General features: G+C 47.4%; 1 protein-coding gene across 1 annotated transcript; it reads left to right on the top strand.

Annotated features, from left to right (window-relative positions):
- The first annotated feature begins 5,055 nt into the window (after window positions 1–5,055).
- On the top strand, window positions 5,056–12,933 carry JCHAIN (joining chain of multimeric IgA and IgM). The gene is made up of 4 exons (XM_081877510.1): window positions 5,056–5,320; window positions 6,982–7,117; window positions 10,576–10,656; window positions 11,945–12,933. The coding sequence occupies exons 1-4, from the start codon at window positions 5,257–5,259 to the stop codon at window positions 12,147–12,149; spliced, it is 486 nt and encodes a 161-aa protein (XP_081733636.1). The 5' UTR covers window positions 5,056–5,256; the 3' UTR covers window positions 12,150–12,933.
- The last annotated feature ends 868 nt before the right edge of the window (window positions 12,934–13,801 follow it).

The following is a 13,801-nucleotide window of genomic DNA, read 5'->3' as shown; positions in this document are numbered from 1 at the left end:
AACCAATTCGGGATACGCACCCCTACCAAGAGATTTGCATGTTGTCTGCAGAAACCATGGTTCTGGTTCTCCAAAGACTGGATGAAATCCTCACCAGAATAGTTAACATTGAGAAACAATTGGATACTAGTTCCTCCCCTTTAAATGCCCAAGGGCTTAAAAGGATGATAAGAAATGACTCTGTTAACAACTCACCAACTCAAACTATGGATGAAGTGAGGTCCTGTCAAGTCTTGCAAACGAACCAGATAATGCTTGAGATTCACCGATACACTCATAGGTGGATGAACCGCAGACAAATTACTATGTCCTTGTCTCAGCTCCTGAATTACCATTACCGAAATGTAGATCTAGAAAATTTCCACTTCCTGCCTACCTTGAGAAACACCATGCGCCTATTTATGACCTTTAGATCATCAACCCTCCCATCTCGACTCATGGAGATAAAGGATACCCTATGGTGGTTCCATTCTCTCCGCCCAGTGAGGGTATTTAAGGACGAAACTAGGAGGCAATTGGTCCCTTGCATAGAGTCAAAGCTAATGCGGATAAAGGAAACCAAGCTCAACACTAGAAATACTAATTGCCCGAAGGAGGAAAAGAACTCTGTAAGCCTAGAATTACAAGACCTGAAGAAGAGGCTAATGAATATAAAGACTGAGATTTCTACCCAAAATATAAGGACAGTAGAGCCTAGAGCACAATATTTAAAGACGTCCAACAGCTCTTTATCCCATCGAAAGACATCAGTGCAACTCCCTGTTCCCTTTTCAAACGACACCAAATTAGATGGGGAATTTGGCGCCTCCGACATTTCTATGGCAACAACACATAAAGAACTCTATGTTGCTGACAATCTGGAAATATCCAGCACCAAATCTACATCTGGACCTTTGCCTAATGTTCCAAAAACTTACCAGAATGATCAGCCTTCTCTACTGTACTCCTGGCGAGACAGGATGGACAGATCTTCTGAATTCGAATCTGGCTCTTTGTTGGCCAGTGATCCACATTTTATAACACATACCTCATCAATACTCCCACAGCCACAGATAGAACCAACAATCCTCCAATTAACCCAGGAGGGAGAGGGGGATTGACAGTTAATGAAACACCATGGGACTGCCCCCCCCCCCCGCTTGGGATGCGGTTGGTTGGGTTTTATCTTCTAGGGATACTTACCCTATCAAACCTCCACCTCTTTCCCATACCATTTTGACCCATGAGTCCTGGCCCAAGGATGACTTGTTATTGAGGGAATGTTACCCATCTATTGGGGAGGCTAGTATGGGATCTGGGATTTCCATAATTGAAGGGCTAGGGAGGAATGGCGGTGGGGCTAGATATCTCTCTGGGCGAAGGGTTTTGAGATGCAGTGATCCTCGAACCCCTTCCAATCTACGCCCCATCCCAAGGGATGAGGGTAGGGAGAGCAAGGATTACACACCTCTGTCATTGGTGCTGTGCAATGCCAGGTCCATAGGCAACAAAACCGCCACCATGCGTGACTTTTTTGTCTCGCAGGGGATTGACCTGGCTTGCGTGACGGAGACCTGGGTACGGGAAGGTGAAGTAGTCTCCCTACATGAGATAACACCCCCAGGTTTCTCTGTCCTCCATCAATCGCGGACTGTGGGTCAGGGGGGAGGAGTAGCATTGTTATTCCGGGAGGATTGCTCTTTCAGAGCTCTGCCATCACCGACGATCTCCGGCATTGAATGTGTTGGTCTCGTGTGGGGCACCAAGGAGAGCTTGGCTGTCTGGCTGGTGTACCGACCATCCAGCACACCTGCAGCCACCCTGTCAGACCTGCTGGAGGTGGTGGCAGGCTGGGCCTTGGAGTTCCCAAACCTACTGGTTTTGGGAGACTTCAACGTCCATGCCGATGCCGCTCCCTCCTCACAGGCTCTGGACCTAGTGACTTCCATGGCAACACTAGGGCTCTCCCAGGTTGTTTTGGGCCCCACTCATCAAGCAGGCCACACGCTGGATCTGATCTTTGGGGCTGGCATAGATGTGATCATGCTCCCTGCTGTGGAAGTGCCATGGTCTGATCACTACGCCCTGAAAGCCAAGATTGACTTCCCGCTCCTCCCCTGCTCGGGTGGCGACCCTATTTGGGCTCGTCCGCGAAAACTGATGGATCCTGATAGATTCCGACAAGCCTTGCGGAACCCTGCTCCTCCTGGCGACTCATTAGATGACCTTGTTGAGGACTGGAATAACCGGCTCTTGGCAGCCATCGATGAGATCGCACCTAAGCGCCCTCTGCGACCCCGTCGAAACCGGGCCCCTTGGTTTACTGAGGAGCTCCGGAAAATGAAGCGGGATCTCAGACGGCTAGAGCGAGTATGGCGACGGACTCGTGACGGAGCCTCAAGAACATCTTATAGGACGCTTATGAAAGCCTATGAGACGGCTATGAAAGCTGCTAAGAAATCTTACTTTGCAGCTTCCATTGCATCCGCTAGCTCTCGCCCGGCACAACTTTTTAGAATAATTAGGTTAATAACGTCCTTAGGAGGACAACCAAATTTAAGCACAAATTCGACCCACAGCTGTGAGGCATTCGCAAGTTTTTTTGCGGAGAAAGTCCTGTTGCTCCGCCGTGACCTCCCTGCCAATTTAGATACAGTGACTGAACTGGAGGCCCCTCGACTGACTTCAGGTCCAGTGTTGGACCATTTCGATCGGATACTCCCTACTGATGTGGATAGATTCCTCCAAGTTGGTAGGCCCACCACCTGCCTCCTCGATCCGTGCCCGTCTTGGCTGATTAGGGAGTGTCCAGATGTTGTGCGGACCCCCCTGGTTGAAATTATCAATTTGTCCCTTGACACGGGGACATTCCCAGGGGAACTGAAGGAAGCAGTGGTGTGTCCACTCTTAAAAAAAAACTTCATTAGATCCCTTAGAGCTATCCAGTTACCGCCCAGTTTCAAATCTTCCATACCTGGGTAAGGTAATTGAGAGAGCGGTTGCTGAACAGCTTGGTAGGCTTCTGGAGGAAACATCGGCATTAGATCCATTTCAGTCCGGTTTCCGTCCTGGTTTTGGGACGGAGACGGCTCTGGTTGCCCTAACAGATGATCTCCGTAGACAACTGGATCGAGGCGGGTCAGGATTGCTGATCCTTTTAGATTTGTCAGCAGCCTTTGACACGGTCGATCATGATCTTCTGGACCACCGCCTCGCAGACGTGGGGATACAGGGCATAGCCCGTAACTGGTTGTGCTCTTTTATCTCTGGTCGGGGACAGAGGGTGGCACTAGGGAGGGAAATGTTGTCGCGCCACTCCTTGGTGTGTGGAGTGCCGCAGGGCGCAATTCTCTCCCCGATGCTTTTTAACATCTTTATGCGCCCCCTTGCCCAGATTATCCGGAGCTTTGGGCTGGGCTGTCACCAATATGCTGATGACACTCAGCTCTATCTGCTGATGGATGGCCACACCGACTCGACCCCGAACACACTGACCAGATGCTTGGAAGCTGTGGCTGGATGGTTTCGTGGGAGCCGATTGAAACTAAATCCTTCGAAGACAGAGGTCCTATGGCTAGGTCGGGATGGCATGGGGATGAGGGACCAACTCCCTTCTCTTGCGGGGGCCCAATTAGTGCCATTGCCTTCCGTTAAGAGTTTGGGTGTAATCCTTGACGCCTCCCTTTCCATGGAGGCGCAGGTTACAGCAACAGCCAAGGCGACATTTTTCCACCTTCGCCGCATCAAGCAGTTGGTCCCTTACCTTTCCCGCCCCGACTTGGCCACAGTGATCCATGCGACGGTCATCTCCAGGCTTGACTACTGTAATTCGCTCTATGCGGGGCTGCCCTTGAAGCTGTCCCAGAAACTCCAGCGGGTGCAGAATGCAGCAGCGAGGCTCCTCACGGGGTCCTTGCCATGGGAGCATATTCACCCAGTGCTTTTCAAACTGCACTGGCTCCCAGTGGAGTACAGGGTCAGATTTAAGGTGCTGCTTTTGACCTTTAAAGCCCTTCACGGCCTAGGACCCTCGTACCTACGGGACCACCTCTCCCGGCATGCCCCACGGAGAGCCTCAAGGTCCATAAATAGCAACACCTTAGTAGTCCTGGGCCCTAAGGAACTTAGATTGGCTTCAACCAGAGCCAGGGCCTTTTCAACTCTGGCTCCGGCCTGGTGGAACGCTCTGCCTCATGAGACCAGGGCCCTGCAGGATCTGATTTCTTTCCGCAGGGCCTGTAAGACAGAGTTGTTCCGCCTGGCCTTTGGCTTGGAGCCAATTTGATTCCCTCCCTCCCTCCCTCCCTCTCTCTCTCTCTTTTTCTTTCTTTTCCTTCTCCTCCCGCGATGAGGCTACATTTTAATATTTTAATGTTCCATTATTTTAATGTTGTATTTTATTTTTGTTTTTAAGTTGTAATCATTCTTCTTGTTTTTATTATTGTTTGTAAGCCGCTCTGAGCCCGGCCTTGGCTGGGGAGGGCGGGGTATAAATAAAAAATATTATTATTATTATTATTATTATTATTATTATTATTATTATTATTTAGGGTTTGGTGTCAGCGTTGCTTGTGCTGTTCACTTGTGTTCCTTTCTCAGAAGCATTTGTGACATCAGATCACTGCCAGACAATAATATTTTACTGATAGTTTCTTAACCCAGAAGCAAACAACCTAAACATCATACTTCTTAGAATACTCTTGCAATCTAATCTGTTTTAATTCTCTAACCTCCCTGCATATGTGTGTTTTATGTCTATACAGTGGTACCTCAGGTTAAATACTTAATTCCATCTGGAGGTCTGTTCTGAACCTGAAACTGTTCTTAACCTGAAGCACCACTTTAGCTAATGGGACCTCCTGCTGCTGCCACCGCACGATTTATGTTCTCATCCTGAAGCAAAGTTCTTAACCCGAGGTACTATTTCTGGGTTAGCGGAGCCTGTAACCTGAAGCATCTGTAACCTGAAGCGTATGTAACCCAAGGTACCACTGTATATGTTTTATGTGTACTGCAAACCCAAGTTCAAAGAGAGAGAGAGATGTTGTAATCCTGCCCACCAGTAGAGTTTTCGAAGAACGGGGTTTTCCTCCCTGATTAGTAAACCACCATTAGTTTGTGGTTTCATTCTGTCCGGATGTATTTTGCACCACCATTAGCACAACTTGACTGTAATCTAGGCAGGCGTTTTTAGGAAACTCGGGCTGCCACCGCCACACAGACTGCTTTTTGGCAGAGAGGCACAACTCTGAGAGTGTTTGAAGGCAGGCAGAGAGAATGAAGAATTACTGGATCCTCTGTGGAACCCTGGCTGTCTTTTGGGGAGCTATTCTTGGAACAGGTATGCAACATTTGTCCATTGAAAGCAACTCAGATACAAGGTTTTAAGCAAAGAAAGTGCTTTTGTGCCGGGAAGAATTGTCACTATTTTAATCGGCTCTAAAATTCTTACCTAGAAGGTAAGACTGTATCTAGATTGAAAATTTTAATAATCAAAGGGATGCTTATTTTATCCTACTGGGCTGCTCTTAAATCAGGGTTATGGTAATCTATAATGTGCATTAGATATACTTACAATGTCAGAGCTGTGTTTTGAAATGGGGATCACCAGGTTACAGTAATGCTAAAGTATCCATTTTTTTCTGTTTTTGGGGTTGGCTTGAGTGATCCCTCCGAACCAGAAGTGCATTGCTTTCTATAATTCTCCCCTGGTCTCCTCGCTGGCCCAAATAGGACTAATTTAGCCAGCTAGCCCTGGTGATCATCTAATGTTTCTTGGATGGAATTCCCCCCTAAATTGATTTTTGAATTCTGAATTTATTGTTATTCATGTTTTATACTGTATTTTATGCTGTTTTTTGTTGCATCAATTAAGTGTTTTAAATTTTTTGTTAGCCGTCCTGAGCCCGGTTTTCTGAACTGGGAAGGGCGGGGTATAGATAAAAATGTATAATTATTATTATATGAATCCTAATATGTCTTGGAGTTTGCATGCATTCCTGCCAATGTCCCTACTGACTCTGCTCTAGTGGTTGTAGTTGTTGTAGTTGATAATGATGATGATGATGATGATGATAATAATAATAATGGCAGCTTCATGGTAGAAACCACTTATTAAATTCAGAAAGTAAGATGGAATTAAGGGGTTAAGATATGGGAAAGGGAAGGAATACAGACTGACAGATAAAAGAAAAAGAATCCAGAATGGCCCTAGGGGTGACCCATAGTAATATAGGAAAATGAGGAAGTGTAGTGGAGAGGATTGTGGCCAGTGCTGGATTGCTACTTTTTTCTGGCAGGGCTCCTGTGCTGTTTATGCTAGATGACAGCAGCGGAGGGAGGCTGGGGCCCATTGCGACTGGGTAGGGCAAAAGGCAGGGACCCCAAGCAGGGGGTGGCAAAAGTAGTGCAGTGGCAAAGTCAAAAGTGCAGGTTCTCTTTATGACTGTCACAGCCTTCCCCCCTCACAGCAGCGCCCCTTTTATTATAAAACCACAATTGTATAATTATGCAATAATAAAAGTTGGGGATGCATTGCAACAATTAGTGCCCTGAGGCCCAGGGGAGCTGTGTCACCAGCTGGAATAAAAAAATATTGGACCAGTGTTCTGATCCAGCGTAAATCAGCTTCATAAATTCATATATTATCAGATAGTCCAGGCTTTCCCAACCTGGTGCCCTGCAGAAGCCCTAACCAGCCCAAGCCTATAACCCAGTGATGAACCTGAGATACGTAGACCTCCGAGTCTGAAAATGCCACGTTGAAGCCTTGGGTTTCAACTTCCTCCCTAGCAGCCTAAATTTGGCTTCCAGGATCTTTCAGCTGCAAATCTCAGTATGACTCAGTAACCCACCCTTTGCATCTCATTATTACGTTGGCGTCGTTTTTTTCGGGATGTGCATGTGATAAAATAGGTGCGCCCTAAACACCTGGCAGATCGGCACCAGAGAATGTTCTCGTTTTTCTTCCTCAGTCTAAAAAACCTTGTGTTTTATGGGCAGCTTATTATGGCCTGGATGAAGATGAAGAGAAGGTCCTGGTGGATAACAAGTGCCAGTGTGTGAAGGTGACATCGAAATTCGTCCCTTCCAAAGACAACCCACAAGAGGAAGTACTGGAGAGAAACATCCGCATCATGTAAGTTGTACTTCATATAAAGTTTCTCCTTTTCCTGAGGCATATACACAACTGTCAAAGCCATAACCACCGAATGGGACAGAATAAATGCTGCATAGCCTTTCTATAATTTGGGGAGCAGGATTATCTCACTCTTCATGCAGCTTCTGTGGTGAAGACGGAAGAGCAAGCAGGGCACCAATATTGTACAGCCCTCTAGTATCTCCCTCTTCCGCCACCTCAGTCACTTTGTCAGTTTCACAGGTGTAGCCCAGTTAAGTCTTTTTGCAACGAAAACCATGAAAAGTCTTGTAGCACCAACAGATTTGTGGTGGGTGAACTCCCAAGATGCCACAAGACTCTCTGGTGGTTCCTCACATCCAATCCTCCTTCGACTCTGAGAACATCCTGGAAGGCCCTCTCACTACACATTCAATTACAGGCATCTCCCCATTTACATGGGGGTTACATTGCTGGGTACCACACATATACATGAAATTGTGTATAGTGGGGAACACAGTCTTTAAAGCCTGTGAACACCCTCCTTTCTCAAGCTCCAACTCTCCACAGGCCTCAGAGGTCAGTGCAAAGCCTCCTGGAATTGCTAGCCATTTGCCAACTCTTTCTCCACCATTTTTTCAGTTTTCCTTCTTTTTCTGCACCCCTTTTTCCATTTAAACGTATTTATTTATTTCCCGGCATCACACTGTAATGCGTAAGTGCACTTGACCTCTGCTATTGGCAGCCATAAAACCATTCCAATGGCTTGACAACATCATACAGATGACCAAGCTGCTGCAGAGTGAGAGAGCTCAGCCATCTGCATAGGCTCACTGATTGTTGTTGTTGTTGTTTCATTCCTGAAACCCCGGGGAGCAGCCGCCTTTGTTGTTGTTTAGTCGTTTAGTTGTGTCCGACTCTTCGTGACCCCATGGACCAGAGCATGCCAGGCACTCCTGTCTTCCACTGCCTCCCGCAGTTTGGTCAGACTCATGTTTGTGGCTTCGAGAACACTGTCCCACCATCTCGTCCTCTGTCGTCCCCTTCTCCTTGTGCCCTCCATCTTTCCCAACATCAGGGTCTTTTCCAGGGAGTCTTCTCTTCTCATGAGGTGGCCAAAGTATTGAAGCCTCAGCTTCAGGATCTGTCCTTCCAGTGAGCACTCAGGGCTGATTTCCTGAAGAATGGAGAGGTTTGATCTTCTTGCAGTCCATGGGACTCTCAAGAGTCTCCTCCAGCACCATAATTCAAAAGCATCAATTCTTGAGCGATCATCCTTCTTTATGGTCCAGCTCTCACTTCCATACATCACTATTGGGAAAACCATAGCTTTAACTATAGGAACCTTTGTTGGCAAGGTGATGTCTCTGCTTTTTAAGATGCTGCCTAGGTTTGTCATTGCTTTTCTCCAAAGAAGCAGACGTCTTTTAATTTCATGACTGCAGTCACCATTTCAGGGCTCACTGAGCGCTCACTGAGCATCAGGGCTCACTGACGCGCCTTGCCAAATCAAAATTGTGATTTCCTCCCTCAACACAGCAGAGCTTACGCTGGTGCAGTGGCAATCCCACAAAGCTGCCACAGCCCACCAGATATGAGGACTGGCCTGAAGGAAGTGGTTCATCTTGTTTCACACACACACACACACACACACACACACACACACTGCAGGCCACGTTTGACAAATGTGTGGGGTTGCCTACCTGTCAATCACCTGTTGACCCATTTTCAGTAGCACAGTTTTAAAGTAAACTTTATGCAGGCAAGAATCCTGTGTGCGGTGCTTTGCAGTCCCAACGATCAGGTAATTGTCGGGACTTCAAAGCACCACATGCAGCTATGTGCAGAGAGCCATACATGGCGCTGTGCATTGGGCTTTGCCGGTCCACTGATCAGCTGTGCCTGCTAATCCTTTTTGTCCCAGCTATGCCTGTACCTGCCTCATAGCTGATATTATACAGTGGTGCCTCGCAAGACGAAAAGAATCCGTTCCGCGATTCTCTTCGTCTAGCGGTTTTTTCGTCTTGCGAAGCAAGCCCATTGACGGCTTAGCGGATTAGCGCTATTAGCAGCTTAGCGGCTTTTAGCGGCTTAGCGGATAAGCGGCTTAGCGGCTTAGAAAAAGGGGGGGAAGGGGAAAAAAGTCAGAAAAACTCGCAAGACATTTTTGTCTTGCGAAGCAAGCCCATAGGAAATTCGTTTTGCGAAGCACCTCCAAAATGGAAAACCCTTTCGTCTAGCGGGTTTTTCGTCTTGCGAGGCATTCGTCTTGCGGGGCACCACTGTATATGGTGTCAGGTAGACAGCAGGTGGACATGGCTTTGCCAGAATGAACTCGCAGGTCAAACAGGGAGGCCTCGTGGGTCATATTCAGCCCAGAGCCTAGGGGTTCCCCACCACTGATCTACGGAATGGCCCAGACGAATTGGTTCATCCAGGATTTGGTCCAGAGGAAGTGCTTTTGCAGGGAACTTGGGCAATAGTGACTATTAAAGCAGCAAAATTCTACGCATCAGCATGTATTTCTAAGAACCAGGTGGTTAAATCTAACTTACCACGCCAGTAGTCAGTGATCCATTCTAGAGTGAATGTGCCACAATGTGGGTAGACACTTCCTAGCCCTTTGCTGCTCTGTCAATTCCAAAAATCTTTCTGCTGGTTTGCAAACTTCAAAAGTGTTTGATTGCAACGTAATGGCAGATATGCAATAGTAATAATAAAGAATGATAGATAGTAACCCTGGTGCTGCTCAGACTCATGTCCACCACTCGGCTTGGATAGGCGTCAGTCCTCTGCCAGCCAATTGGTTTTCACAGGAGCTGGCATGCTGGCACTGTGACCCTTGCTAGTGTTTTTATCTTGCCACAGCAACAATGGGAGAGAACTTGTCAGCCCAGAGCGTGGGTAGGCAAACTAAGGCCTGGGGGCCGGATCTGGCCCAATCGCCTTCTCAATCCAGCCCGCAGACGGTCTGGGAATCAGTGTGTTTTTACATGAGTAGAATGTGTCCTTTTATTTAAAATGCATCTCTGGGTTATTTGTGGGGCATAGGAATTCATTCATTCCCCCCGCCCTCAAAATAGAGTCATACCTCAGGTTGCGATCACTGCAGGTTGTGTGTTTTCGGGTTATGGATGCGCCGAAACCCGGAAGTACCAGAATGGGTTACTTCCGGGTTTCGGTGCTCATGCAGGCAAAGAAGTACTAAATTGCGCTTTGTGCATGCGCAGGAGCGCCAAATTGCGCCACGCGTGTGCGCAGACGCGGCGCTGTGGGTTGCGAACATGCCTCCCGCACAGATCACGTTCACAATCCGAGGTTCCACTGTATACTCCGGCCCCCCAGAAGGTCTGAGGGACAGTGGACCGGCCCCCTGCTGAAAAAGTTTGCTGACTCCTGGTCCAGAGCAATGACAGTTGTGTTTCCATTCCTGCATTTCATGTGGCTTGTAACTTCCTCTTCCTCTTTGCCTTCTCCAGAGTTCCCCTGATGACCAGAGAGAACATCTCTGACCCCACCTCGCCAGTGAGAACCAGATTTGTCTACAACTTCTCCAAGCTGTAAGGGCTCCCCTTGATTGCACTTATCTCAATAAGCTCAAGTAGCACTAAAAGAGTTGAGGCCACTGAAAAGTGTGTTATAGTTGCAACAAAGCATATAACCGAGATGGCACCAACTGTGCCTTGTGCCAACTCGGCTATATTGGCTTTGGGTCATATCCAGAATGTAGCGCTATCAGCCCTGGACACACCTCCAACACTTGCCTTGGGCAGTAAGGGCAGTATCCAGCAATGCAGGGTTTCCCAAACTTGGATTTCCAGCTGTTTTCAGACTACAATTCCCATCATCCCTGACCACTGATCCTGCTAGCTAGGGATGATGGGAGTTGTAGTCCAAAAACTCCCAGCCGACTGCACTGGTTACCAATTAGTTTCTGGGTCCATTTCAAAGTGCTGGTTTTGAGCTATAAAGCCTTAAACGGCCCAGGACTGCAATACCTCAAGGACCGCCTCTTTCCATATGAACCTCACCTTTTGAGGCCCTCCTTCGTGCACGTCCTCGAGAAGTCCGGAGGATGGCAACACGAGAACAGGGACTTCTCTGCAGTGGCTCCCCATCTGTGGAATGCTCTCCCCAGGGAAGTTCACCTGGTGCCTTCATTATACACCTTTAGGCGCCAAGCAAAAACGTTCCTTTTTAACCAGGCCTTTGATTGATCTGATTTACATCCTTTGCCCTTTTAAAATGTGTTTTTTGGGGGGCGGGGGGCTATTGGGTTGCTGTTTTTATTTTTATTATGTATTTTGCGGTTCTATATCTTGATTTTATTCTGTGAACCACCCTGAAACCCCCAGGTATAGGGTGGTATATAAATCTAATCCATCAATCAGTCAGTCAGTCAGTCCATAAAAAACATCTGGAGACCCTAGTTTAGGGAACCCCGAACTAATGCATCCCATGGGCACTAGGATTTATACTTGCACAACAGAACTTCCTCCACCTCCTAAGCATGTTCTAGAGCAGTGGTTCTCAACCTCTGAGAACCTCTGAGACTACAACTCCCATCACCCCTGAGCTCTGGCCTTGCTAGCTAGGGGTGATGGGAGTTGTAGTCCAACAACGTCTGGGGACCCACAGGTTGAAAAAGGCTGTTCTAGAGGGTCCCCCCCTACCTACCCTCCAAAACAGATCTAGGCAGCATGCATCGGCGTGTCTGCTCTGGCAGGGGTGATGGGAGTTGTAGTCCAACAACAACTGGAAGGCAGAGCATTGGCTATTCCTCCTGTGGAATCTCTTTGTACGGATCTGTTGGCTAACCTTTCTCCTCCTCTTCCACCTGTCTTCTAGCTGTGATAAATGTGCTGCAGCAGACGGCGAAGCCACGAACGACCACCCTGTGCCTGGGGAGAGCAGCATGTGCAACGACCCCGACCAACCCTGCTACACCTACGACAGAAATAAGTGCTACACGGCCTCCTGCCTGTTCTCAAACGGTGGAAAGACGGAGGTCATCCAGACAGCCTTGACTCCCGAATCCTGCTATGCTGATTAGATCATAGAGCCGAATCATCATGCAAGGCATGGTGGGGCTGATCTACGCCACCACAGAGACTTATGTCAGCTTCATAGTGCCAGTTACAGCTTCCCTCAAGGGATCCTGGGAACTGTAGTTCAGTGAGGGTTCACCGTTAGGGATCCTTTGGAGAAAATCAATACGGTTCTCACCTAAAGGCAAACTCCCCCAATTCACATTTTCCATAACGTGAACCGAAAAAAGCTCCCCTTCAAAATTTGCATGTCTCCAAATCTGACGCGCACAGAAATGCATGGCCTGTGCTAAAATCTACGTATCAATGTACCTTTTAGTGAAAATAGCATACAAAATTATGCTTGGAAAGTTGCTTTTGAGAAACCGGATCAAAAAGAAACTGGATTAAAAGAAAACATGTATAGTTGGAGCACTTCACTCAGAAATCCAATATGCTTTATGAGGATTCTTTTTTTAAATTGCAAACTGGTGTGGAATTGTGCAGAAATGAACTTCAGATTGCAAAAATGAGAATTGGAGAAAACAACAACATTTGTCCATCCCTAGGGATTCCGAACGCCCCTCACAGAGGTACAGGTCTCTTGGTTGAGGGAAATAACTATATGAAGTCTGTGGTGTAGAGACATACCCATATTGCCCTGCATGCTTGAAATAAAAAATATGTCTTTATCTGTATCAGCAGAATGATCTCCTACTGTTTCCTCCCCATAATTTCTTGCAGTTTACAGAATTCCTCCCCCTATCTGCAGCCCCTACATGTTGTCACAATAAATATTGCCTTTCATTATCTCCACAGTCATTTTATTGGGACTAAACACCAGTGTGGTGTAGTGGTTAAGAGCGGCGGACTCGTAATCTGGTGAACTGGGTTCGATTCCCCGCTCCTCCACATGCAGCTGCTGGGTGACCTTGGGCTAGTCATACTTCTCTGAAGTCTCTCAGCCCCACTCACCTCACAGAGTGTTTGTTGTGGGGGAGGAAGGGAAAGGAGAATGTTAGCCACTTTGAGACTCCTTCAGGTAGTGATAAAGCGGAATATCAAATCCAAACTCTTCTACCGGTTCCACATGGTGCGTTCGACATCTTTGACAGGCATAAAGCTAGCATAATTCCTTGGAAGTACTGGAGCTGCATCAAATTACTTCTGGGGCACAGCCGGGAGGGAGTGTGGTATAGTAGTTAGGGTGCTGGACTAGTGGAATTACCATGTTACCTTTTTGGAGGTCAATAATAACAAGGTAATAAACCAATAAACATTTATTTTGCATGTGCAAAGTGGCAATCCCAATGCAGAAGTCACTACAAAGGATTCAAACTGCAATACAAGCATAGCTATAGCAAACCACCCCTTCGTTACAGCCTTAAAGCATTTTGGGGACACTAAGCAACTAGCAGTTTACACTTTTTGACATGCTCAATTAGTCCTCTTTGTTGCAGCTACACTGTTTTGCACCATGTAAAAGTTAAAGGTAAAGGACCCCTGACTGTTAAGTCCAGTCGCAGACGACTCTGCGGTTGCGGCGCTCATCTCGCTTTACAGGCCGAGGGAGCCGGTGTTTGTCCACAGACAGTTTTTCTGGGTCATGTGGCCAGCATGAATAAACCACTTCTGGTGCAATGGGACACTGTGACAAAAATAGTGCATGGAAGTGCAT

Source organism: Podarcis erhardii (assembly GCF_964252035.2).
Source record: "Podarcis erhardii genome assembly, chromosome: 9".
NCBI lineage: Eukaryota > Metazoa > Chordata > Lepidosauria > Squamata > Lacertidae > Podarcis > Podarcis erhardii.
The sequence above is the reverse complement of the archived record's forward strand: the minus strand, read 5'-3'. Positions and strand labels throughout refer to the sequence as shown.